General features: G+C 53.6%; 10 protein-coding genes across 10 annotated transcripts; 4 read left to right on the top strand and 6 right to left on the bottom strand.

Moving 5' to 3' along the window:
• Nucleotides 1-1,017: 1,017 nt before the first annotated feature.
• Nucleotides 1,018-1,975, bottom strand: J7T55_012283 (uncharacterized protein; the record flags this gene model as incomplete). The annotated part of the gene is made up of 3 exons (XM_053137153.1): nt 1,018-1,059; nt 1,383-1,694; nt 1,772-1,975. The coding sequence occupies 3 exons, from the start codon at nt 1,973-1,975 to the stop codon at nt 1,018-1,020; spliced, it is 558 nt and encodes a 185-aa protein (XP_053000083.1).
• Nucleotides 1,976-3,080: 1,105 nt separating this feature from the next.
• J7T55_012282 (uncharacterized protein) lies at nt 3,081-4,658 on the bottom strand (the record flags this gene model as incomplete). Its single annotated transcript, XM_053137152.1, has 2 exons — nt 3,081-4,447; nt 4,550-4,658. 2 exons carry the CDS (start codon nt 4,656-4,658, stop codon nt 3,081-3,083), a joined length of 1,476 nt encoding a protein of 491 aa, XP_053000082.1.
• Nucleotides 4,659-5,479: 821 nt separating this feature from the next.
• J7T55_012281 (transcription factor iws1) lies at nt 5,480-6,938 on the top strand (the record flags this gene model as incomplete). The annotated part of the gene is made up of 3 exons (XM_053137151.1): nt 5,480-6,019; nt 6,093-6,574; nt 6,641-6,938. The coding sequence occupies 3 exons, from the start codon at nt 5,480-5,482 to the stop codon at nt 6,936-6,938; spliced, it is 1,320 nt and encodes a 439-aa protein (XP_053000081.1).
• A 1,533-nt stretch (nt 6,939-8,471) lies between these two features.
• J7T55_012280 (cmgc srpk protein kinase) lies at nt 8,472-10,703 on the bottom strand (the record flags this gene model as incomplete). The annotated part of the gene is made up of 5 exons (XM_053137150.1): nt 8,472-8,744; nt 8,856-9,239; nt 9,317-9,578; nt 9,675-9,735; nt 9,935-10,703. 5 exons carry the CDS (start codon nt 10,701-10,703, stop codon nt 8,472-8,474), a joined length of 1,749 nt encoding a protein of 582 aa, XP_053000080.1.
• A 2,674-nt stretch (nt 10,704-13,377) lies between these two features.
• On the bottom strand, nt 13,378-14,380 carry J7T55_012279 (uncharacterized protein; the record flags this gene model as incomplete). Its single annotated transcript, XM_053137149.1, has 2 exons — nt 13,378-13,585; nt 13,914-14,380. The coding sequence occupies 2 exons, from the start codon at nt 14,378-14,380 to the stop codon at nt 13,378-13,380; spliced, it is 675 nt and encodes a 224-aa protein (XP_053000079.1).
• Nucleotides 14,381-18,364: 3,984 nt separating this feature from the next.
• J7T55_012278 (uncharacterized protein) lies at nt 18,365-18,821 on the top strand (the record flags this gene model as incomplete). The annotated part of the gene is made up of 2 exons (XM_053137148.1): nt 18,365-18,383; nt 18,481-18,821. 2 exons carry the CDS (start codon nt 18,365-18,367, stop codon nt 18,819-18,821), a joined length of 360 nt encoding a protein of 119 aa, XP_053000078.1.
• A 991-nt stretch (nt 18,822-19,812) lies between these two features.
• On the bottom strand, nt 19,813-21,486 carry J7T55_012277 (uncharacterized protein; the record flags this gene model as incomplete). Its single annotated transcript, XM_053137147.1, has 4 exons — nt 19,813-19,913; nt 20,455-20,668; nt 20,749-21,075; nt 21,133-21,486. The coding sequence occupies 4 exons, from the start codon at nt 21,484-21,486 to the stop codon at nt 19,813-19,815; spliced, it is 996 nt and encodes a 331-aa protein (XP_053000077.1).
• Nucleotides 21,487-23,246: 1,760 nt separating this feature from the next.
• Nucleotides 23,247-23,924, top strand: J7T55_012276 (uncharacterized protein; the record flags this gene model as incomplete). The annotated part of the gene is made up of 3 exons (XM_053137146.1): nt 23,247-23,331; nt 23,430-23,741; nt 23,809-23,924. 3 exons carry the CDS (start codon nt 23,247-23,249, stop codon nt 23,922-23,924), a joined length of 513 nt encoding a protein of 170 aa, XP_053000076.1.
• A 1,289-nt stretch (nt 23,925-25,213) lies between these two features.
• Nucleotides 25,214-25,657, top strand: J7T55_012275 (uncharacterized protein; the record flags this gene model as incomplete). Its single annotated transcript, XM_053137145.1, has 1 exon — nt 25,214-25,657. The coding sequence occupies one exon, from the start codon at nt 25,214-25,216 to the stop codon at nt 25,655-25,657; it is 444 nt and encodes a 147-aa protein (XP_053000075.1).
• A 270-nt stretch (nt 25,658-25,927) lies between these two features.
• On the bottom strand, nt 25,928-27,025 carry J7T55_012274 (uncharacterized protein; the record flags this gene model as incomplete). Its single annotated transcript, XM_053137144.1, has 1 exon — nt 25,928-27,025. The coding sequence occupies one exon, from the start codon at nt 27,023-27,025 to the stop codon at nt 25,928-25,930; it is 1,098 nt and encodes a 365-aa protein (XP_053000074.1).
• Nucleotides 27,026-27,351: the final 326 nt, after the last annotated feature.

Here is a 27,351-nt window from a genome sequence, read left to right as displayed (position 1 = left end):
CTTGGAGGAACTCGCCGGTCACACAAAGGTGTAGTTAGGGTCTAGCATCTCCAAACCTGCCCGCTCCTCAGCCTAAGCCCAAACCTGTGCCTATGCCTAAAAGTACGAATGCCATCCTAGGTCTGTCAGTGCTGGTGCTGGCGCTGCTTCTCTCCCCCTAATGCAGTTTCAGTTAGTGCACAAGCAGCAGCTTCCCGGGCACGTGGTTCTTTCCAGAAGCCCAAACTTTAAAGCAGAAGTCCTGCACCGGAGCTTTTGTTCCGTGGTCCCTCTGGACCCCCTTCAGGCTTTCGGCCCCAAGAACTGTGAGAGGCCTCTGGGATAGGCGAGCACGTTGATATCTTATGAACACGTTTTCATTTTTTATTCCTCTCCCTGAGGCAGCTTGCACATGCTTAATTGCCCATGCGAGATCAGATCCCTGGGTCTGCAGCATGTCGATCTGCAACTGCCCGAATGTTCTACTGTATAGTCAGGGTACTGTACATACACGCTGACAGATCACTAATCAAGCACCAATCACTTGTCGCCATATAGCGAGTCTTGCGCATGCATTTGCCCCTCAGGGTCTGCGTCTCAGTCGATACTTGCAGCGTGGTTGCTGCAGGTTTCTGGTGGACGGCTTCCTGTTGGTGCTCAGTGGACCAAACTGCTGCAGGAAACAGATGAGCTGTTCCACAAGGCTGAAAGACGGCAGCTGGAAGACACGGATGAATAAAGAGCCCAAGAAGAAATCAAGTGAGTGACTTACGATCTACCAAGCTATACGGATCTACCAAAGCAGCCACCCGGCCGAAAGAGGACAGTCGATGCGGGCCGGGTTCACTTGTTGCTCATGTGACATGTTGAATTATCCTTTAGAATCGTACAAACCAGATTTTACAAACTACTATGAGCAAATTGATGAGCAAAGAATGAAGCGAGTGAATTTATGAGCTAAGAATGAAACGACCTTCTGGAATCTAGAATCCTCACCGACACTGCTCTCTAAAAAGGGGCGACGACTGTCGAGGCCTCTCATCCAGTCACGAGCACGCCCATAGCCATCATATCGCCACCCTGTCACGGCGCAAGAAAGCCTTCTCCGAGGGAAATACGTAAACGAGGAACATTGCAGTGTCCGAATCCTTATTGCCACAGCTTTCAGCTTGAAAGCGTATTATAAGACATATCTACGTTCTTCTACTTCCACTTTGTTACACAAAGGAGAATCCACAACCTCAACACCACAAATCCCCCAAGTCAGCCTGATACCGACAAGCCGCAGAATAAGTATAACTAAGATTAATATAACCCCCCTCACCATACGTGTAAAAGCTCTCACCGCCTTTCAAATACAAACAATCATAATCCGTACTCAATGCGCCCGACACCAAACTAACACTGAGCACTCGCTCTCGCATCGCCCCCGGGTCCGACAGCCCGTAGTCTTGGTTGTAGCACACAGCGGCGACGTAGACGCCGTAGTCCGGGTTGCGCTCCCACATGGCCCGCGTCGTCGCCTTGGTGAAGGCCTCGCGCGCCGCCGTCCAGCCGAGGATGTTGCACACCTGCTCCGCCGCCGCGTCCACCGCGAGCTTTCCCGCCTCGGCGGCCGCGCCCGAGGCGAACGAGGTCAGCAGGGTCGTGATTACGCTGCGCCCTGCGAGGATCAGGCCGGCGCGCCTGGTGGAGAGGGCGCGCGCTACGTCTTCCTGGGTTTCGACCATGTTAGTTTCCTTGTAGATTGTGTAGTTGGAGAAGGCCGTTGTAGCTTGGGAAGTAGACTTACGTCGATGACTGGCGGGCTCAGGTCGAGGACTGATCGCTTTGAGGGCGTTGCGCCGGGGTACACGCCTGTGCTGTTCTTCACGCCTACCCAGGTCGTCGTGATGGCTTCCGGGATATCTGTGTTGATCGCATCTTGGGCCCTGGGGAGAACTAGGCCGGAGACCGAGGAGATGGCCAGGAAAGCTGTGAGGGTGTGAAAATGCATTGTGTATTTGGGTAGAAAACGAGTGACTTGAGTACAGATAGTGAACGAGCGACAGATCAAGTGAATGACTGCCTTCTACAAATTCAGTGGTCGGGCCCAAATGAGGAAGCCTTGGAGAGGAACATTTTTCATGATCATGGTAGTAAAGATATATGTGCTTTATAGCAGAACATCCCTCCCTTCTCTCTTCGGTATATTACCTGGTCAGTGTCGCATTCTGGCACTGCAGTCTGATCGCAACGCCCAAACAGCGTCCAAATTCTGGCCGGGCAGTCCCTTTGCGGCGAGATAGGCCCCAGTCGCATCGTATAAGCCATCTCGGGCCGTCAATTATTGGAACCAGATAGTCACGTCAACCGGCGGAACAAGCCTTTTTCGACCAGTCGCAGGCGACCGGACCCCGACGAGGACGGGGCTGGCAATCTCGGTCCCCTTCGTGAGCGGCTGGTTCCGGCCAGTTCGGCCGAGAGATGCCAAGCTCCCGGCCCCACGGGTCCCGGAGATGCCAGCCGCATTAGGAGGCCTTTTTCGGTGGGCGTACCAGAAGAATAAGAAGATGATATTGGAATTCAAGTCCTGGTGCTGGCTGTAATCTCTCTGTTCTTCTCAATTTGTACATGACTTCCAAGGTTCTCTGTACTGCCTACCATAAAATCGCCAGTGTCCTCCGCGGTGCAGAATGATTGGAAGGCTGTTTACCGACATCGCGCTTCTAGCCTCCACGAGAGCCACGTCGCTACCGCGGTAGCCAGGAGAGATTGACTACTCTTGTATGAATGGTTTTATATTATCAAGGTACTCCAAGAAGAGCACCTCGTCGCTATTCTTCATTCCAGAATCTTCCCAATGCCTGCCGCTTTTCGTGGGTATCCATCCATACGCCTTGGGCTTGTTGGTCTTTTGTACAGAAAAAACAACCTTGCCCTTCCCTTTCCATCCTTCCCACGATTCAATCCCACATGATTTCATGTCCTGTCTGACCATTTCCAATGATTTTAATGTACATGTATCGATCCCAATTTGCTTCCTAACTTTACTTCCCGTCCGGACAGTATGGCCTCCTTCAATTGAGACGTGTGTCCAGATTGCAATCTCAGGACGCTATTTACCACTCAAGCTTCTTGACCGTGCTTCTCTTCGATGGACTCCTACTCCGGTCCGTTTTGCTCGGGCTCCTGTCAAGCTTGCTGGGGCTCCTCCGTGATGGTGTCCTGGGCGGCGGAAGCAGTCTTGAATCAGGTGAGGCCTCAGATTCTGTATCATCCTGTAGAAAAGCTCGTCTGATGTGTTTTGGTGTGTGGCCGATGGGAGCAAAGATATAAGCCTGGTTCTTCTCTGGTGACATGGGAAAGCCCATCGGAGCCATATGCTGGTACTGCGCCGCAGGATGCCCGTCGCCAAGGTTGTGTTCCCGATAATTGTGACGGAATTTGCTGAAGGCGATGTTGCAGGCAAACATGGCGATTATGGAAAAGGACGACAGGATCACAGTCGCTTTCCAGGAGAGTCTTGAGAAGAACTCGTTCAGAATGTCAGCCAAGTGCCCAGCTGATGCCTTCACGCCCGCCACCACGTTTGAATCCTGGTTCATGCAGGTCTCCCAATCATTACACATCCCTTCCAAGGCTGGAAGCCGTTGCTCGATTGGGGAGCATCTGTTTTCCAGGTACCTCCGAGAGCACGCGTTCATCTCTTCCATCAGCTGCGCTCTGGCCTTCTCCGATGAGTAGAGCACCTCGCCGCGTATTGCAGAGATGATGCCCCAGGCCATCCATAGCACCACGCCCCCACAAGCGGCGTTGAACAGCACCTGCAGGTACCACGAGATTATCATGGGCGCATTTGGGTTGGAAGAAATGGACGTCAGGATGCGATGCAACCAGCCCAAGTCCTGCTTCCGCCTGTTTCGCCTGCCGATCGGTTCGTCCTCGTCGCTTTCGTCCTCGTCGCGGCCATTTGGCAGTCGTGATCTCGTGCTTCCGATGTCCCTGTCCCTCTCCATCCTAACCCTTTTGCGAACCTTGTCACGCTGGAACCAGTCATAGCGAGGCAGGTCGCCCTTTCCTGACTTCTTCTCTGAGAACAGATTGCGCCTTGTGGGCTGATCGGGCGTTGATAGGTTCATACTGTCAAGCAAAGCCGAGTCATCGAAATCAGGGCTGTCGGCGGGGCCGGATGCATCGGTCAAGGCGGGACTGTCATCCATGGGAGTGTCGAACATGGTAGAGTCCTCGTGGCGATCCTTCTGAGGCGTGGTGAAAGCAGGTGTGCTGGCTCGGGCGGTGGTGAATGCTGGGTTGCGCAGGGCCGGGGCAGTGTGCTGCTTGACTATGGACGGGCTGAAGATGGACCTCCCGGGTGGTGGTGGAAAGTTCTGTTGTCGCAAGGGGCTGCCGTTCTTGGGCGCGCCTGGCTTGCTGAAGGGATTCGCGCCATTTGGTGCAAAGATGGGCCCTGCTGAGTTGTGAGAAGCTGTAGATGGTGTGTTTTTGTCAGCATCAGCACTCCGGCGAGGAGCAGTTGAGGATCTGCTGGTCGCATGGTTCGAAGACGTAGATGAAGGCGCAGACATACCCAGTGGCGGAGGTTGTTGCGCAAACTGGATGAAGGGGCTCGACTTGTCAAACTGGGCGTTCTGGAACTCGAGCCCATCCATGGGACCTTCACCACCACGTCTGTTCATGATCGGACGTCTGGGTTATGGATTGCGGATTGCGGGAGTTCGTCGACGGTTCAGTAGAGCAGTGCTGTCCGACTCTGTGTCTCTGTGTGTGTCTGTCGACTGTAGTAGGATGAGCGATGAGATGCAGCTCGCATGTGCAAAGAAGCGGGCACCTGTGGATCTTTTAAGGTAGGGAGATGTAGGAACGATTGGAAGAAAGCACGAGGGCAACGGTCGAGTGTGTCAAAGGAGCTGGAGAAGGGGGATGGGGTGGTTGTGTGGATGGGCAACATGCAAAGCTTCTGCAGCTCCGCACATCATGTCAACAATAAACAAGAGAAACGTTCGGGCGCTAGTGTGTCCTGTCCTGTCCTCCGTTGCAGCCCAGAGCAGCGGCCCAGAATCAGCAGCTAGCTGGGTACCTGGGTACTTTACACCCTTGCCCCTGTTCCCTGCTACTGCTAGAGTGCACGGGCCCCCTGCCCATCGTTCAGCCTCCAGACCCGGAGCAGGACACAGCTAATCAAGCTGAGCCAGAGCCAAACCGCAGTCTAGTACCTACACCTGGCAGCGCAGGCCAAAAAGTCAAAGGACATCTGCCCGTTTTGAACTTCTTGCATCTCGAATTGCGCTTTCAGCATCCAGACAACGATAGACCATCCACGACCCCACCAGCCCACCTCACCCAGCTGCGAAACGCTCCATCTTCTGCCTCTCTTTCTTCGCAGCACCAAGTCCCTGAACACCCAGGCCAATCGTCTTCCCGCTACTCCTGAACACCGTCGACACCTCGCCCGTAACCACACCGTCTGGATCGACTCCACCAGCCAAACAAAGGCACAATGTCCGACATCGAGGACAACGACTCCCGCCAGGCATCAGCCGCGCCTGAGGACGACGTACCAGCTGGAGGCAACGATGACGACGCCAACTCCGACAGAGACTCCGACATCCTGTCCGATGTCGACGTCGACGATCTCGAAGACTACGACCCCCTCAAAGCCAACATCGAGCAGCGACCAGTCGACATCGACGAGGATGTCGCGAAATCACTGAAGGCTACCAAGCGGAAGCGCGCTGAGGGCGAGACGGCAAAGAAGCCTAAGGAGGGCCGGAGACAAAAGAAGCGACGCACTGAGGACGGTGACGAGGTCAGCGCTGCCGATGGCACCATCATCGAGGGCAAGAGGCGGCGCACTGGCGGCGGGGAGGGCGGCGGCGGCGAGAAGAAGTCCAAGGCCCGCTCCAAGAGGCCGACGCCAGAGCCTGAGAACGAGGAACACTTGACGCCGGAGCAGAGGCGGGCGCGAGCAATCGAGAGGGCGATGGATGCGGCCATCAAAGGGAAGAGCAATAAGAGACGTACCAAGAAGGATGAGGTGGTATGTTGCCACAATTTCAACACATACATCGTAGAGGTTTGCGAGGACAATCACAGCTAACATTTACGTGCAGGACCTGGAAGAGGAGCTCGACGAAATCATCGCAGAGCTCAAGATGAAGATGGAGGTCGCATGTTCCCAGGACAACGAGGCACGCGAGGCCGACCGCGCCGCCGTGGAGAAGGTCAAGCTGCTGCCCGAGGTGATGACGCTGCTGAACCGGCAGAACATCCAGCACGCGATCCTGGACCCCGAGAGCAACTTCCTGCAGGCAGTCAGGTTCTTCCTCGAGCCGCTGAACGCCGACGGCAGTCTGCCCGCCTACAACATCCAGCGCGAGATCTTCACTGCCCTGACTAAGCTTCCCATAGAGAAGGAGGCTCTGCTGTCCAGCGGCATCGGCAAGGTCGTGCTCTTCTACACCAAGACCAAGCGCGCCCAGCCAGAGATTAAACGCATGGCTGAGCGGCTCATGGGCGAGTGGAGCAGGCCGATCATCAAGCGGACGGATGACTACAAAAAGAGGCAGATCGAGGCACGTGTCGTCGATCCAGAGTACGTCGTCCACCCTATCTCGTCTTCACACCAATCGTTGCACTAGCTAATCATCCACAACCACAGCGCCCTCAAGTACAGAGGTCCCGGCTCCCAGGCGCCGTCCGCCTCGCAGCAGTCCCTCACCCATCGCCCCGGCGGCAAGAAGCAGAGCACCGTGTCCGACAGGCTGGCGGCCAAGCGAGCTGCCGCCCTTGAGCCAGTGCGCATGAACCCCAACCGAGCCCGTCCCGTGGGCTTGCCTGTCAGCTACACCGTCGCGCCCATCTCGCAGCTCGGCGGCGGCGGGCCGGACCACAGGCCCGCTGGAGCCGGCAGCATGGATGCCTTCCGGAAGTTTACGCAAAAGAAGAAGAACAACTAGGTTCCAGACGGTTGATGACGAGGTTTGAGAGGGTCTCGCTTGCGGACATTGTCCTTCTGGTGAGCTGCATGGTGTCTGTGGTGGTTGCCTGTCGTATGGTATGGTGAAAGCCGATACGCTCACTGCAATGTCACGGGTATGGAAAGAGTGGTAGACACAGGGCGGGGCGAGTTTTCAGCATCAGTCTGCCCAGCATGGAGATTGCGAACCATGACTTAATCATCAGCAGATATTTTGGACTCCGTGGAGACATGGATAGGCGTCGGGGAAGAGAGGTACTGAGGATCCTCAGCACGCAGATTTTATGAAACCATCCTAAGTGAAGGAACAGAGGGCAGAGGCTATTCCTTGATAAGGCCTCTTGATCAATCGAAGAGTTCCCTCTCTCATACCTTCCAGGAAGAAGAAACACATAAGAATAGCATGTGAAAGGGAGCTAGAGTGAATACAGACAAGACACAACACGATGCTCTTCATCAGCGACAGCTCAACCAGCCTGAACAGTGTGATCGTTCCTGTCTTGCCTATGTGCCAGCTCCTGCTTCTGAAATCTCTCCCCATCACGACAGCCCGCTTTGAGCTGAAGAATTATTAACATCATCCTCAACGAACCGCTCGCTATTCCATTTGGGCAACCAGCCAGTTACATGATACAGATGTGCTTACCGACGTAGACATATAAACCCCCAGACAGACATATACAACACCATCAGTACGCACACCTCATCTCAGACTCCCCAACCCTTCCTCTACTCAACAAGTAATACAATACCCACCCGTGCACCATCTCCTTAGCACACAGCAGACGCCTATGCCCCCCTCTCCTTTCATTCCTTTTACTTTGACCACACACAAACCCACACACACACCAACCACCACCACCACCACCACCACCACCAGCAGAAAGTGAAGGGAAATCCAACCCTATGTCGCAAAAATAGAGCAGACCCAGAAAAAGCCCACCCTCATGAGTAGTTACTTGGTAATTCCTGTATTGTATTGTAGTAGTATAATGTGATATGTGTGTGTCCTGTTATTATAGACGCCATGATCCATCCGTCCATCCATCCATTCCATGATCCAATGATTCCATGATACTACTGTTCATCCGTCCTGTCTGGTCATCCCGTCATAAGAACTCCATCGCTTGCTCTGTCATCCATCTCTTCACCCACAGGCCGGTGGCGGCAGCAACAGCAGGAGCTAGCTGTCTGCACGGGCAGGACAATATCCGCCTACCCGCCCACCAGCCACTGTCAACCTCTTCCCCTGAGAAGCTCTACTACTATTATGCACCCATCCTGGGCCCCATGTCCAGTCCACATCCAAGCCTTGCTGGTGGTGCTCTCGAGTCGTTCGCTGCTTGCTTACATTATGTTCATCACCGATCAAACGACAGGTAGGCTTTCGAAGGTCATCATCACCATCCGGCTCGGCCCTTAGCAAAGAACGCTTACTGCTCGAGTTTGCTGCGCTGCTTCTCTCGATCTTTCATCTCTCTGATCCTCTTCTCGATCTCTCTTCTTTGTCTATTCAAGGGAGGGCCCATGGCTTAACCCCGATGATCTTGATTGGACCTCCTCCTGCTCCTCCCCCGCCCCCATCTGGCCCGTTGTCCTCTTCAGACTCCTTGGGACTGGTACCACTGCCTTCTTCATTGGAGCCGTTGTCCTCATCAACCCACACACTTGCGCCAACATCAGCATCGCTGTCCCCATCAGCTTGGGAAGTCTCGCCGACATCTTCTTGCTCGTTGCTCTCCTTCCCGCAACCATTGACATCATCAACATCAGCCCCGGCCTCTATCTGCGGAGTGCGACGGGGTAGCAGATAATCGAGCCCGTCCCTCAGAGACGATCCCTACCGCCTCCGGATCTCGTTTGCCCACCCGTCTATGCCCTCACCCCGGGAGCCCACCTCCAGCCCCTCGATCTTGACTCCCTTCATCCCTGCCGTGTCTTCCAGCCATATATGGCCCGCCATGCCGCCGGCGTTGGCCCGCTTCTCCGGAACAAGCTCCAGCATGGGGCAAAGGAAATCTGCAATGCGCCTCGCCTCCTCTTCCTTGAAGTGGTACTTTTCCTTCAAGACGTCAGGCAACGCCCAGTGGCGCAAACGGTGAATGTTCCGCAGCTCGCCTTTGCGGTTGAATATCTCCTGCGACCACTTGCCCGACAGGCATAGTGACTTCGGGAATGGCCCCATTAACTCTATTATCTGGGCTATATGATCGTCATCCTTGCCATACTTAGTGCCGGATTGAGGGTCGAAGAGATAATCGCCAGTAATGAGCTCGAAAACCTGTAGGTGGCAAGGGATGGTAAGAACGCGGATACAAGATTGTAGCTGTACGCCCAGGCAACTGTGGATGAACTCACCATGGCAGCCATACTCCAAACATCTGTGCTTGCCCCCCATTTTGAACCCAGAATTACCTCTGGTGACCGGTATTGCCTCGTCTGGATGTCGTTTGTGAAATGGTGGTTTACCCAGCACGCGTTGCCCAGGTCCGCAATCTTAACACTGATTACATTATCCAGGCCGAAGTCTTCAGCCTTGCGCTTTTCGCCGGTCGAGGATGATGATGAATTGGAAGACTTGTCCAGGGAGATGCCGGATACTTCTTTCGTAAGGAGATCCCTGGAGCCGGAAGAGCGGGGTTAGTGTGGGAAACTACGGTGAGTGATGGGTGGTGGGTGAAGTGAGATTCGAGCCCTGTTTCACGAGTGGACTTACGCTGTCTTTTCCCGCTGTTTCTGCTTGTCGTCTGTGGGTGACGTTTCTTTTGTTTTGTTGCCTGCAAAGATTCCCTGTTAGCAAGATAGACTCAGGATGGTGACGCGACACGCGGCGAATTGACGTGGACCATGTCTGGATCTGCACGCCCAGAGCGTGGCGCGGAGGACGTGGCGCGGGGCTGGCTGGATTGTTGGTGGCGGTCTTGGGGGCGAATTGGAGGGTGCGGAGGAAGACCGGCAAATGAGCTGAAAACTTACCTTCATTCAGCATCTGGCCAAGGCTTGAGTGCGAATTTGTTGATGGGAATAGATTGTTGTGGTTGAAGGATGCGTTGAGTGGTGACGGTAATGGCTGACTGCCGGTGATCAATGTCCTACGTCTCCTCCGGCCGTTGCGATTGTTCTCCTTATCCGACGGCTCGCTCTTGACAACCTTTTTGACAATCTGCTCGACGTCGCCAATCTCAATCAAGACGTTCTCGGGCTTGAGGTCGGTGTGAATGATGCCGCACTCTCGGTGGAGGTAGTCGAGCCCCAACAGCACTTGTTTCGTGATCTGCTTAACCAGCGGCATGGGTATGCCACGATGGTTCCACTTCTTGATCAAGCCCAACAGGTTCTCGCCCAGAACCTCGAAAACCATGCAGACGTGTGTGCCATTGGGGCCTTTGTGTTCGAAGGAGTCGAGTAGGCTGACGACGTGTTTCCGGCCGGGGTGGTCAGGCTTCGCGGTGACGATCTTCTGGAGGAGCTTGATCTCGTCGATGGCGGTCTCGGTGTAGTGTGCGGCGGAGCGCACGACCTTGAGGGCGACGTGCTTGCCGGTGGTGTTGTCGCGCGACAGCCAGACGGTGGAGAAATGGCCCCAGCCCAGCTTGCGCACGACAGTGTACTTGCCATCCTTGAACTTTTCGCCAATGGAGACTGGGTGGTATCCTCCCTTGCAGTAGTCCTCGGAATCCTCCTCGTCGGCTGTGTTCTCGGCGGCGTCCTCTGGGGAGGAGGAGGAGGTGGGGGACGCTTGCATGGCGGAGAGTTGGGCGGTTCTGTGAGCGGGCGCAGGATGTCAGCAAAGGTGGGAACGGATGAAGTTGAAATCGGTCGGGGCAATCGACTAAGGTTATCGTGAGGGCGGGAGTGGTAGTCGCGCAATATTAGGCACTAGCGGTCGAGGGTACGAGATAGGCAAGGCTGGTGTGCTTTCGGGTTGGGATGTGCTAGGTAACCAAGTGCAAAGTAAAGTGGCGGGTGGGCGCGGGCGGTGGGACTTGGTGTATTTTTTTGCCCGGGTTTGGTTGCGCCCAACTCTGAGGCAATACGGAGCAAGCGAAGCGAGAGTGAGATGAGATGCGGTGCCGGCGCCTCGAGGCGGGTGCTGACAGCGCAGGCCAGCAGAGCACAGGAATGGACAGGACAGGCGCACTCGCACTCGCGCTCGTAGTCTAATTTCTTGCACTTGCACTTGCACTTGCACCTGCAGTCTCATTACGGGGAAAGTATGGAAGGGGGGAGTGGGTGTCGGAGGCAAAGTGGGCGGGCGGTAAAAACCTTGTTTTCAACATTGGGTCCTTCTTGTCGGTTTCGCGCAAAGGAGGAAGCGTATTCTTTGTCTTGAACATGGTCATGGCCTAATTAACGGCAGGATAGGATGGTGGAAGAGGGCGCTCGGTCGGTCGAGAAAAGGTGGAGGCTGAAAAGGAAGGAGTGAATGTCTGGAGACGCAATTGGCATCTCCAGTTCGAACGGTGAATTTTGTTGTTGTTGTTTCCGTTGTTGGAGTAGGAGGAGGAGTGACAGAAGGGACAAGGACAAGGACGAGAAACGAGGACCGAGGACAGGGACGAAGGCGTGCAGGTCCAGTCCGGTCCAGGTTGCAGATGCAAGAGTGCCCAGCCCGAGTGAGAATGAGAGAGCGGGATGGGGGACGAGGGACGGGGGGGTAATGATGAGATGGATTTGATGGGGATGGATGTTTGAGATGGCAAGTCAAGTCAAGGCAAGGCAAAGGCAGGTAAGGCAAGTCATAAAGTCAGGTCAAGTCCAGGTGAGGTGCAGTCCAATCCAGTCCAGTCCAGTCCAGTTCCAGCCCAAGTCCCAAGTCCCAAGTCCCAAGTCTCAAATCATCATCCAACCCAGTTGCAGTGCAGTGCAGTGTGCAGTGCCGTCCACTCGTCGGGTTTTGGAGATGGAGACAGACGGAAAATGGGTACAGGTACGGTACTGTGGTAATGGAAGGCGGGCGGGAGGGAGCGAGCGATATGCGCAGGTGCAGGTGGATTGACCATGAATGACACCGACATGGGTTGGTGGGGGGAGGGGGGTATTGGGTATTGGGGGGCCAATTGGAGGGGGAAGGTCAGGTCTGATTGTGAGAGGAGGCGGCGACCGACGATGTAGTCCAGGTAGGTACATGAGGACATGAGGACATCAGTGAGGACCATGAGGAGCCATGAGGACGATGGGTCAAGCGCGCACTGGCTACTGACTGGCTGGGCTCACTCCGGCCCCAGGCCCAAGGTCCAGGCTCAGGCTCAGGTGCAAGGTGCAGCAGGTGCGAGGTGCAGGTGCAAGCGCAGCTGAGAGCAGCCATCCCGTCGCATCGCATCGCATCGCACGCACCAGACATCGTGTGCGCCCAAGGCACCAGACCACACAGCCCAAAGGGCAACGCCCCCCCAGTCCCCAGTCCCAGGCCCTGGTCCCAAGTCCCAAGTCCCAGACCAACGGCCCAGTGGGGCCTGGCCAGGTCTGCAGTCTTCTGCCCAGTGAGGTACCTCGGTTCTGGTCCGTGGGCGGGAAGGATGGGAGGTACCTCACATGCTCACCCAGTAGCGTTGCGCGGGTAGCAGATGGAGCAAGGGACAGCCAGGCAGGCGCAGGTGGGCAGGCATGGTAGCAGGCTGGCTGGCTGGCTGGGTACACAGTACCGTGTAGGCAGATGGTAAGGCACCAGTCAGAGAGGGTCCTCCTTCCGCCTCCGACCTGATTCAGCAGCGACTGACTGCTTGCCACTGTGCCGCCAGGCGCTTTTCGGTGCTTGGTGTTTGGTGCTAGGAAGTCGCCATCCCGCTCTTTTAGCACCAGTTTGAACCCCCCCCATGAAACATGCTTCTCATCAATCCCACCCTTTCCACCCCGCCCCCAAGCTTTCGGAGGTTTGGATGAGCTGGTGGTGCTGTTGACGATGCTCATGTTGGTTGAGGACCACACACGTATCTACGCGCAGGTAGAATGGCTGCTGCCCTGGCTGCCCTGGCTGCCCTGGCTGCCCTGGCTGCCCGGCCTTGCACTGCACAGCCCTGCCCAGCCATGTCCTTTTGAAGCTTGTCTCGTCCTGTCATAGCCAGCCCTGGGGAGGGCAGGAGGGGCGCCGATGGGTACAAAACCTCCCCTGCTCCCACTTCCCCTCCCCATCGCACTGACCTCATATCGGCCCGCTCCACTTTTGTGCAGCTGCCGCCCTCAAATGAGATGGATACCCCGCCACCTGAGCAGCCAAGGTAGCAGGCAAGGCAAGGTAGCAAGGTAGCAAGGTAGCCAGGCAAGGCAGCACACCATGCCACAGCACAGCATAGCACTTGCATATGTACGTATGTGAGGCATATCAGCAGAGGCAGAGACATACTCAGAGACAGAGAGACAAGAGACAAGAGGGCAAGACACAGCAACAGCCTGCCAGCATCAGTCGCCACCCAGCTGCCTCAGAGCTGCATCGTATGTGTGTGGTCAGGCGGTTGTAGGCAAGGGTGGTGCTCGTCTTCGTCTTCGCCCTCATCCTCGTCCCGTTCTCGCGAACTCTTCTCTCTCTCGGACGCAGCGACCTCCTGGCTAGAACCCTGTCGTGTTTCCCCTTGCCTCTCTGCCCTGCCTTGCCCTGTTGCGTTGTTGTTGCCAACCGAGAACTTTGACCTGCGCACCCCAAGTTTCGGTCTGACTGGCTTAATGAAATGACGACTGACGACTGACGATCCTGAACCAGAATGCGACCTGTGCTCAGCTCACTTTTTTCTGTGCTGCGCAACACAACACAGCGCAAGCACGAGCAGCGACACACAGACCAGATCCAGATCCTGCAAAAAGACAGGGGTGTCCCGCGCGGGAAGAACAGACGTCTGGGGGATGAAAAGACATAATATCATGCGATGACGCAGCAAACAAAAAAAAACCACACAGACAAGAAAGCAGGGGGGAGAATATGGGGAACGACCAAAAAACCAAGGGAAATGCATATACGCACCCTGTCGCCGGATTGTCCGTCGTGATAATCGGCTTTAACCCCTCCTTCTTGCGCTTCTTGTTGATCGCCGCCACCGTCGCCGCCGCTGACGCCGTGGCCGGCGAATTGTTGCCATTATTGTTGCTGCTGCCGCCGCTCCCGTTTGCCCCAGACGCGGTGGCCGTGGCAGCCGCGGTCGCTGCCGCTGCCGCCGCAGAGGCCGTCGTCATCGAGGGCGATGTCGCCGTCGCCGTCGCGGGTGTGACGGCCGGCGCGTCCTGCCGGGCCTGCTGCATCTTGACCGTCGGCGTCGCGCCGCTGCCTGCCGTAAGCCCTACTACTCCGCCAGTGCCTGCCTCCCCTCCGGCGCTGTTCTTGATGCTGCCGGTCGTCGCGGTCGTCTTGGGCTCGGATCGTGGTTGGGACGAAGGTGAGTATTGTTCTTGCTGTGTCTCTGTCTCTTGTGGCTGCTGCTGGCCGCCGTTCATGGTCGATTGTTTTATCTATAGGTCGACTTTCGGTAGGGGTGATGAAGGTGGTGGTAGAGGTGGGGCGGGATGGAGGGAGTTATTCGTAGCTTCGTCAATGCCCAATTGGCTCTCGGTTTGGACGTATCGAAATGTCTCGTTCTTGTTGTCTCTATGGTTTCACCGCGGCCAAAACTTGTCGTAGACCCTTTTTTGGATGGAAGAAAGGATATGTCTGGCCCGTTGTTTGTGGTGTATGTTGGCTGTGAACGTGGATAAATTTGTCGTTGGCAAAAACTTTTGTAGAGTTGCAAAAAGGTAAGGTGACTAGATGCTGATGCGAACGTATATGGGATGCGCTGGTGCTGGGCTGCAGTTGGATGGGCAAATGATGATGATGATGACGATGCTAGTAAAATGAAATGGTCTGCGGTGGGCAGGGGAGCACCCGATTTGCGATTGGCGATCGATCCCAGCTTTTATTATTTTGGGACGGCGTCGGTTCTTGTCTTGACCTGTTCCTCTTCGTGGCGAGGGGCAACAACGCTGCTGCTGCTGCTGCGGCTGCACGGCGGGTCGCGTCAGGCTCTTGGGTGATCTTCAATTTCTCTTGTGTTTTCTCGCTGTCACAATCTTGATCTGATGGAGGGGCTGGGTCCCTTCGGAGCTGGGCTGGGCTGGGCTCTGTTTTTCTTCCCACTCCTCCCGCTTCCAAGGTTGTTGACCTTTAGCTGGGTCCCCTGGGCCGCGAAGGATTTATCTGGGGAACTGCGGGCGGGCTAGGCAAGCACAAGCCAGGATCGAGCTGGGTGGCAGGTAGATAATTCAGGGCTGGGTTGGTATCTTTTTCAATCCGGCGGGGATTCGAGCACGATATCACCACAGCTAGAAGCTAAGCACGAACTGCCTTGGATAGAAGAAAGAGCTGCGAGCTAGCTTTGCGTGCTTTCGGGCTATTTCCCCTCTGGTTGCGCAATGCGCGATCAATTCGGCTGCGTTGCTGCCGAAGAGCGGTGGGTCGGGGCAGAGCTTCCTTTGGTGACGCACCAACAAGAGGAGCGAGGATGTCCAGTCGTCCAAGGTCGTTGGTCGCTGGCGGGGCGGTAGACGGGCCAGTAGCCTATCCAGGTTATGTCAGACAGACCGAGCAGGGCTTCTTCTTTTTATCTCGCTTCCTCGTCAAGCTAGAGATGGAAACACTGGCTGGCTGAATAGTTGCTTGGTCGGGGTTTGGGATGCTGATGGTCCGTGAGGGAGCCCCGGGGATTGAAATCGCGTTGCAGGTCGCCAAGAATAGACAGATACTTGGACGGTCGGTCCTATCGGGGGGCTGACATGCACGTCAAAATGCGCGCGCGCAGAGAGACCTTGTTCAAGATGGGTGCGAAAGCTGAGGAGGGCGACTGTGCTGGAGGTAGGACGGACGAGAAGATGACATGATAACGCTGCCGTGTTGTACAGTCGACTACAGACAAGTATCTGACCTGACTGGCAGATAGCTAGATGATGGTAAGGGGAGAAAAGAAAGCCAGAGAGATGCCTGGCAAAAAAGGACCAGACAAGACAAGACTATCTACATGGCGGGAACAAGTCTCGCCTTGTTTTAGAGCCCACCAGAATCCCAAGCCCGTCTCGTGGAGGGGCAGCTCCCGCCCAGGTACGTGCCCCGTTCCTTCCATTGGAACCGGCTGCCAATCCTCCTGTCTCTCACCTCACCCAAAGCTATTATCATCGTCCATTCCCATTGCGTCTCATCTCAGGGGTCCTCTCTCCCTCATCGCCGCCCAACGCCTAGCCTAGACCGTTTGGGCCAGCGCCCGGGGCGCGAAGGATAATAATTCAGGTCGCACAACAACAACAACATTTGCAAGATCCTCGTCCACAAGCTTAATTGCAGTAGGGGCTGCTCACCGTTCGTGGCAATCAAGGAGGACCCTGTGGGTGGTACAAGCGCCACCCACATGTCCTGGGCAGTTGGCTTTGGCTTCATTGTGGTTCCCCAGCTGCCCCTCCACTACCTAAGAAGATCGCCGCCATGCTCCCAACCCATGCGGCCATCCATAACTTCGCAACTTAGACCCCAGAGCACGGGTTGCCGAATAGGGCAAGTACGAAAGCAAGATCCCCTTCAAAGCCAGGAATGGGGGGGGGGGGTGGTCTTTGTTGTCCAAGCAGGAGGCTACTGCACACTGTATCTATTAGTCTCATTCTAGATACAACTCAACGTATAGATGGAGAGGCAGAGATGATTGTCTTCCTCTCTTATACCGAGCAGGCTGGCAGTCTGGCAGGCTGGCAGGCAGGCCAGCCATTCTGTAACACATGTCAGTCCCAACCAAGTGATCAATCCCGCCCTGAGATATCCGGGAAACCTTAAAAAGGATTGCAGTGCGCCGAACCACCCAACCAACAAAGATCGGGAAAAGGCTGGGAGCTGCTGGGCACGTCACTAAAATGACCTCATCGTGGTACCGTGGGCACCCTGACACCACCGGCCTGTCATCCACACGCAGAACCCACTTCCGGTGTAACCCTGGAGGGGACTTGACTGCAATAAGCAAAAGCCCAACCCAATTTGCTGGCTGCCCGGCCGACCGACCCCACGGTGGGATGGGATGGATTGGGATGGGATGGGATGTGCACACAGGTGCCGATATACCTCAACAACATGACTTATACACACCGTCCCCCCGATAGACCACCAAAGCCAGCGAGTGATTCCGTTCGTCACGCTGCGTCCCTACAGGCGGGGCAGCCTCCAAGCTTTTTGTTCGAGGCTAGCTTTCACCAGGACGCGCGCCAAGCAAATGGGTCAGATCTCGCAAATCTCGAGTAGATAGACCTGCCCCTCTGCCCTGGCCAAGATAGGCTCGTTCAACGGTCGCACGTGTGGGACGCGACATAAAAGCATATCCGAATAGGATGCATCTGTCTCACCTTGTCCCGGGTCCGTCGTCGGCTCTGCACGCGATTCAAAGCCCGAAAGGATAGAAAGAGAAATAAGGAAAAAGGCGTCATCAATCACATGATCCTGCCGAGATATAGACAGCACTCTCGCTCGGCTCTTCGCTGGCGTGGGGGGCTCTGTCTCCTGACCTGAGACATCCCGATAGTGTGGTGTTATGGAGGGGGAGAGCACAGCACACGAAAGATCACCAGACGAGGCACGATACACACAATGCCGCCCGAAAGCGAAGACGTCATGCCATGGTTCACCCGATCTCGCCTATCTCTCTTTTTTCTTCTAAAATTTTTCTCTTGCCCCGTTGTGGACGAGACCGCTTCCCATGCGACTGACTCGATCCTGCAGCTGCGGCAATATGCATGATGAGGTCTCTCTGGGTTGCAGTCTGGTTCCATGCCCCGGTCCAGTAACCAGTACCTGGTGATTGATGTAGAGTTTGAGTTGGACATCCTAATCGCGACCTCAACAGGCGATAAACACTCTTCTTGAACACACATACGATCAAGTTAGATTAGTACCATGTCGTATGTCAATGTCACCCGGCTTTCACGCACGATTGTTGGGCTGCTAAGCGATGAATTACATATCTTCTGCTCCAGAAACAAACATAAGGTTGGCTGCAGTGTTATTACTTATTAGGTTCAAAACATGTTCCTGGAAACTAAATTCGGTCCACGTTTGTCAGAATATGGCTGGTGACATTCATGACAACGCTACCAAGAAGTAGACATGCTAGGTACATAGAGGCTGCTCAGAGCAGGTGGCTCCAGGCCTTGTGGGCACATGAGAGGCGTTCACAAATACTTTCTTCGTTCTGACGGACCAGTTGGAAGGAAATACAGCACTTGTAAAAGGTACATAAATGTATTTGCCATTCTACCAATTCGTGGCAAGGCTTGGAACCTCGTTGGCGATCTCCAGACCACGGGATCCTGGAGCCTCGCATAGCATGGGGTTCTCATCCATCATCGTGGTCAGCGTGAAGAAAGCTCCGGCTGAATTACAATGATTTGAATTGGAAAGTTTCAAAACTGCCCATTATGCTGAGGCAGCCACTAGGTCCTTCAACCTCGCTGGCGGAGCCGGCCTCGTGGCGCTACGACCTAAAGAGCCCGATAGAAGCCTCAGCAATTTCGCGAAGGTGCTCGGTGTTCAGGCCGTGGCACCACCGTCGACGCGGTCCGGCACGTACAGATCGTCAGCTCCAGCCGCACAGTGAAGTACGTGTTCAGGGAGGAGGTCCGAGATCAGAATCTTGACCACTGGTTCTATGTCCGCAGACGGTCGACGAGCTGTGGTGTACCTATGATCAGACGCTTCTCGTTTTCCTCGTCCCCGCTCAACCGTGATAATGAGTCGATGACGATGGAAATCGACATGTTTTCTGGAGTCTCGTCTATCGGTCGCCTGAGCAATGTCAACGCCGGGCCAAGTCGTGACTGGCGTTTCCGAAAATTTTCGTCCGTGATGAGGAAGGATGAGTCTGCATGGCCCTAAAGTCAGCGGGCAAGTTGAGAGTTAAGGCTGTTGATTGTTGCGATCATGCCTGATGTTTCGCGCCTGCGCGATTCCGCTTCAGTACGCAATCCACAGCAGTAGTTTAAGACGGGGCTATCATAGCTTTGCCGGAGGCTTTTTTGCCAGGAAGGCGGCTGAGAGCCAAATGGCATTTGCGTGTGTCTGTGGTGCAGTCTGACCATTTATGGTCGGTATTTCAGATTCCGGCTTTTCGAGCCTGTTCATGAGCTTCTCCGAAGTCGTGATATACTGGACTTGATCCTGATCCGTCCCATATAGTTTACATTAAAGTGAAACTCGCATATCCTCCTCGGCTGCTGCAATAAAATCGACCGGAAGCCGCCCCAGCCATTGCTTGACTGCCTTCCTATTGAGTTGTGGTGTTGGCTCGGGCGTGACTGATCTGGATGCAACAAGAATCGGCGAAGCAAGAGACAGTCCGACTTGCGAGTTACTTCCAAGAATTAGCATCCCGATATCCAAGTGCAAGAATCAATAGCGACCTACTTACCTTTTCCACTTCGATGTTCGAAGGCTGCGCTGCTGACAAAAGTATGTATATCATGTTCAACGCGCATAAGTTTGATTTTTTTCTTTCTTTCGGAACTCCGCGCTGGAATGTCCGCCTCTTTTTTGATCCTCTTTGATTCTCCATAGCTCGGGCTCCATGCGATCAGATCTCTTCTGTTCTCGTTGAATATCTTCCAGGCGGGCCAAACTCTGCCTGACTGATGTTATATGATCTTTTACTCTGCCTAACTTTCGGTGATTGCAAATTCGGGCCCCTTCCTTGAAATCAATCAGAGAAATTTCAGGGCCTCTCAGCGTTTCATCAACATCACTTCCACATGACTTCCCCGTCAGCACAGCCTTGAGCCCTTTCTCTGTAAGCAAAATTGGCGAGAAGCGACCAGGTGCGCGCCATGCTCGCTCGGAAAACTGGCAAGAGGACATCAAAAAGAAGTTCTGATCAAAGAAGTGACTCTTCTGACGAGAGTGAGTCAGACAGCTCCTCTGAAAGCTCGGGCACAGAGTCTTCGGACAGTGACTCAGACGACTCACGTGCGGAGTCTAAAAAGAAACAGTCCATATCCAAACCGACCAAGAGTAGTAGTAATAAACAGGAAGAAGAAAAGGCAGAATGACAAGACACAAAGCGGAATGAACAGCAAGAGCAGTCATGCCGAGGACGAGGCGTCTATTGATGAAGACGAACGTTGAGCGTTGGGGTGATGCGGCCCGTATGATGAAGACTGGGCGAGAAATAATAAGCACCTCGGGCAGTTGATCTGCCCAGATTCGTTGATTCAAATTTAGACTAGAAGATCATGAATTCACCTCTGGCTGATAAGGAATAGGATTGAATATAGAAGAGTCCATGAAATCATTCGACTTGCGTTGGGTGACATGAAAGTAGCAGCACTTGTTACAGTCTTCCCTCGAAGAATCAGCCCAAGGATACGACTGACTACAAGCTTTGACAACGGATCGCCACTATATCATGGTTCATGGCTGTGCCCCCACTCTGGATGTTCCACTGGATCCTCGTCGCATACTCTGCAATAGCTCTGAGAATGATTATACCAGTAGTAACTTCTAAAGCGAAACTTACGTTCCCAACGGTCTCTGTAGATATTGTACTTCGGAATAGAGATCTCCCAATCTCGTCGTACGCTATTCCTGTCTCCCAATATCGGAAAGGGACATGGTGCCTTGCCAAGTTCTGACTCAAGAAAAAGGAGTAGAGATGCAGTCTGTTCATCTCTCAAAGCATAGACGTGGTTGGTAATCCTACGACGAGAGGAGTGGAACCAGACACCGTTTTGCTGAAAAGTCATTAGTTGGGTCCTTTTGGTAGGTGAAGCTCTTTCAGATGCCAGAAGCCTTGGAAGGAAGGTATGCATACTTCAGAACCGCTCTCTCCTCGATCAAATAGAACGATGCCTCCAAAGATTTGGTCCTCTGCCCAGTAGGCCGCAATATCGGCATTTCCGTCAGGATACTGCTCGGGATCGTCGTAGCGCCAGAGCGAGAAGGGGGTTGGTTTTCGACGGCGCCATGTAAACTGCGCATAGTACTCGTCGCTTGGGTACTTCTCGTTCCGATGAAGACCGCCATTGACCTGCTTGAAATGTTGAGCTGCAATAGTATGCACTGCGACGGCGATCAACTCGATTAGAGGTAATTTTGATGCCCTAGAACCAATGGGAGCGGATTGGTATCGACGCAAAACCTAAAGACAAGCGTTAGAACACCGGAAAACAAATTACCAGCTTGATGATCTATTTACACCAGTTCTGATGTAGAGAGCTCTTGGCTCAAAGGCCGCACAAAAAGTCCTCGTCTTTTCAATCACACCGGGACACAGCTCCCGATGTCTGAAGACAGGTTCATCCTCCTCGAGACCATAATGATGGAGACCGTCGACGACATCCCACAGTGGTAAACCGTCGACAAGCTGCGCAAAAGTTGACTCGGCAAGCTCCGTCGAGAGAACATTTGTCACTGCACGCACATATGCTGCTAGATGATCCTCATCTAGAGCTTGATCTGCTTTGCTCGTATCTAATTTCTCCGGCGGTGGCACGTTCGCATATTTTGGGTCGTCCTGCCCTGGGTAGTCCCACCAAGGCTTGAGTGACATGGTGATGAATTGATGGTGACTTCGAGTCCGACACAGTTGCACAAATTCCTCTAATAGCACTGAGACTCAGGCCTTGTGAGCTCGTGTGCAAGAATGAGTGCGAGGTGGCCGTTGTTGGCGAGTCACCCGCGAGCATTTGTCCAAAATGATGTTGGTGCCTGGACAGGAGTAAAGCGGGTACCGTCTTGACCCAAACCCTGTCCCACTCAAACAGATTAAATACAGGGACCATACCTAATGTCGTTGCGAGCCAGTCTTCTAAAACTTTCAAGAATGGAAGTTAATCGGAAGTAATACTCTCGGTCTCTTCCTGCAGACGGAGAGTGAACGCATGCCTGGTGGCTCCTTCGTCAATACCGACCTAAATACGAGAATTGAACTGGCTCCATTTGCCTAGGCTCGTTCTCGTCTAGTCCAAAGAAGTAGTCTAAGAGCAGGCTTTGAACATCTATTAAATTGAGTATATTTGTGTGGAAAGGGATTCTGACATTACGACTTACAAAAAGTAGAATCAGAATTACCCGTCACTGTCTAAATGGATGATTTCTTCTAGAATCCTTCGCTCATCTTCCTCAAGCCTGATCAGGTGTCGTACCAAATTCGCTTGGATACTGGCATTAGAAAGCTAATCTTGAGATTCAATTGTGAGACATATGAGAAGGTCGTCAAGGATTATGACGGGTGGACGCCGTTGCACAGTGCGTGCCAGAGCGGTTGAGGCAAGCACACATATGAGTCCAACATCATCTTTTCTCCACGAAAATACATCAAAGACTTACCGAAACTTTTAAAACTTGATTTATGATAGTATACACACAGAGACTGGCCTGTGCTCAAGAGGCGTCAAGTAGTAGGGGTTGCTGCACAGACTGGCTGGAGTTGGCCAACGCCACCTCTACTAACCCTATTCGGATTTTGTGATCCAACAGCTGGAACGAATACCATCACCTGCGACCAAGTGCTTGCATCTACATGAAAGGTATAATCTGGGTTCGAAGCAGAAGCCGTCTTATAATTTGGGTTTGGTTCCACGAAGGTTTGCCAAGACAAAACCCTGTGGTCCTGAGTGTATGAACAAACAGCCATGCGACTCACATCCGAAACGCATCGAGTCGCTACCTAGATACATGCTCGATCACAAGAGTAGACAGACCTCGCAAGAATTTGCACTGATCAGTAAGCTGATACGAGGGACATGCCATTCCGCATACCGCCAAGTGCACTTCTGACTGTATTCTTATCAGTATCGCTAAAGGGGCTTTTGTGAAAGCCCCATAGTACTATACCCTGGGTGATCTAGGCTGCTTGGCACCCTAACCAACTCAGGAGGCCGCATGGTTCATTTCCGCGTCATATGACAGCTGAGAACTCGCCAATTCGTAACGGAAATAAGCCTTTAAAGTTTGTAGTTCCCTTTGTCTGGCCTCAATCCCGCTTATCCCGATGTGTCGGTTTCTTTGTTCCTTTCCTACTTTCCTTACCTCGTTAAACATCGTATTTGCCGTTGTTGAAGACAATGTAAGCATGTAGCTACCTTCACAACCGCCACCTTACACAAACAACATGTTTACTACGATCCAACGTAAACAACAAGCCGAGACCTGAGTCATCATCGTACCACCTGGAAAGTAGATTTGTGTCGCATGAAGACTTGGCCAACACACGCGATCAAACCTTCTCAGGTCCCGCTTCGACCGAGTTCCTTCTTATACACGTTCTCTCAACCTTCACAAACAGTTGCAAACAGTTCACCGCGCAGTATGCGTCTCTTGATCATCTTTGTCGCGACATTGGCATCGCTATTCGCACACGTATTCGCCGCTAACTTTCAGCACTCCTGCTACAGTGAGTCAGCAATTGTCTCATCCCGGCAACACAAAGTCTCCCGAGGGAAATTCAGTCGCACAGTGAGGCAAAAGAGAGCTGACGAGGTGGGACCCCAGATTACTACCTCGACAATGGCGTGGTAGACGGCACGCACGAGCTGTACCTCGAGGCGTTCTGTTCCGGGGGCACTGACGAGGAAGGGAACGAGCGGTCGCGGCTCTGCAGCAGGCTCAACCTGGAATATTGCTACAAGGCCGTCAACGGCGCGATGAAGCCGTACGAAGAGGACGAGGAGATCACGAATAGTCTGAGCGCGGCGTGTGAGATCGACAGTTGCGCGATCATGAGAGATGCCTGGGACGGGCCTATCATGACCTGCCAGTGCCGAGACGATAGCGGGAATTGGCGACCTACTACAATCGATATGAGTAAGTGTTGAGCCTGAAGTTGTGGGATACTTACATACTGGTGATTTACTGACAAATTGTGTCACAGACGCTGTGGTAGGGAACGAAGGCGGCCTTTTGCAGTGTGGGGAATCATATGGCAGTCTCGACTGTCCCGAATGGGGGCCATACTCGACCACATTTTTGCCTGAAGAAGACTTATGATCATCAGGCATTCAGTTTTACACCACTTAGCGAGCAACAATCTCATGATCCACTGGCAGGTTTTGTAAAAATTGTAAATTGGATGCTCGTCAAGGCGAGAAGTATTCTTGCCACGATCCCTGTCGCCGCGTCTTCAACACTAGCATTAATTCAAGGTGGCTGTAAGCGCGTCTACTGAGATAGTTGTGTAAACTTCGCCTCAGTGAATGAAGTAGTTTGGTCAGTTCTTGTGTAGTGTTCATATGTTGACATCGTAAACTTCGTGCATAAGCCCACTAGCTTAGAAGCGTCTGGCCAACATCTGTATGAACTCATGGGTTAAACTCCGCAAAATGATTATCGTCATTCTTCTTGCTATGTAACTCACGCTGTAATACTTGAGAATTTGTCGCACTTTGCTTAAAACCTTGGGATGCAACATGCCGGCTTGAACACGGAAGAAAAGTGTAAGAATTGTTGGAATCCGCACTATCGGGAGATTTGCTCACCGTAGATGCTCTGCTTGGGCATGCTCTCTGTGACCAGCTTTACTACAGCGCTCACCTATAGTTGGTGTTAGCCACAACAATCCAAAGAAGCGGCATCTCAGGAGTTGCTGGTCTTAGAACATAGCGCTGCCAAGATGTTTCCAAAGCCCATGGCGATTCTTCAATTACTAAACTAGTGGTGTTGTCAGTGCGGATCAGTGTGCAGTACAGATGTTTAGGTCTTCTGGCCAATCTTTGGGCCAGGCACGGGGAGTTATTGGGCTGAACGGTTCACACTAAGCTGCCAACGGCGGCTGGGCACCATGCAAGCGTCGCAGCAAGTTCGGACGTCCGTGACTTCAGATCTGAGTATTGCTCCCGTGCAATTTCATTCCAGTGGCTCGGCATCCATCCGACCACAGGAACGGTGATTGTTAGTCCACTGTCTAACGGTGTCAAACCCGTCACGATGCAATCTCAGCTTTTACTGCCAAGCAGATTAGAGGACGACGGGCTGTCGATGGGCACGCCGCAGCCTCGGACACCCCTTTAACGATTTTGGCGTTCAGCATCGCGAGTTAGGTCAAACGAAGCTGATCAAGGTCTAGACTGGCGACAGTTAGAAAGGAGTATTCTGAATGAGGTATAAAAAGGCTTTGAGAGTATTCGAAAAGCACCAAGGGCCATAGGTTTGATGCACATACTATTGAACAAGATCATAGTCTCTTGGAGTGGAACGAGACTTTGGTGTCTAAGACCTATTGCAACAGAAATTTCGTCACGACTCATCGTCAGCCAGTTGTCACCATAACAGACACGACAATGCAACTTTCCACCCTCCTCCTAGTCTGCACGGCCGTGGCAAGCACAACCGTCGCGGCCAGCACAGCCGCGCCCAGAGGACTCGTTAGCAAGGAAGTCAACTTCGGTTGCATCAAGACACAACCAGAGTACACAGCCCTTATGCCGAAGTGCGCACAATACTGCCACGCACTGGCACTTACCACCAACGGCTGCGCACGCGACGACCACATCTGCCACTGCAAGAACTATAGCAAGACGGCACAGATCATCGAGCCCTGTGTGTTTGGGCCCAACCCTGGTCCTGCTGGGCCCTGCACCAACGACGAAATCACCCAATTTGCTGGAACAGGCGCCAAGTACTGCGCGTTCTGGAACCAGACTGCGGATGCTGCCATCCAGGGCAAGTTCAGGGAGAACACGCTGACTTGCAAGATACAAGGCATACTAGGTGGCAGGTCTTGAATTCGGCCTAAATAGGCTGATATGTCATTGGGATTGTCTAAATTCTTGACATCATGAGCTGTGCTTTATCTGTATATTACACATTCAATTCTCCAGGATTACATGCCTCATCGCAAGACAGGTTGCGGACAATAATTATAAATCTAAGTGCTTTCAGACATACCATCTAGTGTCAAATATCAAGACGTCACGGCCGCTGTGTCGAATTGGCCACCTCAAGCCTACCAGCACTCGACTATACCAGTTCCTCCATCCTGTAACTGCTGACCATTATCGACGGCCAATCGCAAAACCGGCCCAAGAATTAGGATGAAACGCCATCAAATCGTAGAACCCTATACTAATGGCCACAAAGAAAACCCAGCGGCCAACAAGCGTAGCTAGAGCCCCTGAAAGGCCCGATCCGGCAAACTGATACAGCGTCGACAGCGTGAGGCTGACCGAGCCGACTGTGGAAAAGAAGGCACTGAGCCACGAGGCTTTCTGCAGGTTGGGCTTGTACCACCTTTCCTGCAGCCACATCAACAGGGAAAAGTTGGCCACGACCAGTAGTACAAAGCCGATGAAGAGCGGGAGCTGAACGGCCAGGAGGATTTCCTGCGTATCGGCTGGGTCAATCAGACCTGGGATGGTGGTGACGACAACGATATTGAGGGCAACGAGGCCGACCCAGTTGACGAGGCCTGCCCGGAAAGGAACTTTGGCCCAGAGAGCGGTAAGGTCGGCCTTGGTTGGCAACCACACCCATGATTTGGCTCCGAGTAGAGCCGGTTTGTATGACTTCGGTGGCTCAAGTGCCCCGATCTTTATGTCGATGGGCTCCATAGCGCCTCGGTGGGCGTTCAGAATCGCGATCAGACCCAGCGTGCCGCCTATCAGCAGGAGAATGAGGCCAAAGTCGGTAGTGAGTATCGTGGCAGTGGCGATGTCAAATCCCACTGTCCGTGGCGAAGCCGTCTGCCCCTTGACCTGCATCTGAGCAGTCACAACGCCGAAAGTGGCCGCGATGGCCATCAACGCGCCACCCAGAGTCAAGAAAATCTTGACGACCCAGACGGCGTCCCGATACGGGAATATGGTGAACATGCGCCAGGTCTGCTCCCTCACGCTGTGTACCTCAGGCTCTTGCTCCCAGACGACATCGAATATGGATTCCGGCTTTGTGGTGGCTTGTTCGGCGCAGGACTCCTTGTACTGGACCCAGTTGACTGGGATGAAAGTTTGCCGTCTTGCAATTCGCTCTTGTTGTCTTGCCAACTCCGATGTTCCCTCGAAATCGCCGTTGTTCCTGCGTCGAGCGCCTGTTGACAGCCCCAACGGTTGGTCGAGGCCGTAAAGTGATGCCCTGTAGGCCACTGCTGCGTTCATGGTTGAGTATCGAAGGTCGCTCGCGAGCGCTGCTCAATTCAGCAGGATCCCCTCCCGGTTCTTCGCTTTCCACCGTCCAGCGGCTTTTAATGGTATTAATGGCAGCATATCCGCAGGAGCAGATTCGACTGTTAAGAACTGAAAAATGTAAACAGGTCAAAGCAGAGATGACATGCCAAGCCCTGGCAGTTGACAAGGGCGTTTCTGGATGCCCAGGAAAGCAGCTTTGTCAATGGTCAACATGCGCCGGAAGCCAGGATTCCGTCAACTATTATGCTTATACTGGGGTTTTGTTTCCATGGACATGTTCGACTTGGCATACGCTC

The sequence above is a fragment of the Diaporthe amygdali genome, assembly GCF_026229845.1.
Source record: "Diaporthe amygdali strain CAA958 chromosome Unknown NODE_2_length_3802984_cov_64_841326, whole genome shotgun sequence".
Classification (NCBI taxonomy): domain Eukaryota; kingdom Fungi; phylum Ascomycota; class Sordariomycetes; order Diaporthales; family Diaporthaceae; genus Diaporthe; species Diaporthe amygdali.
Note: the sequence above shows the minus strand (reverse complement) of the source record. Positions and strands in the feature narration are given on the sequence as shown.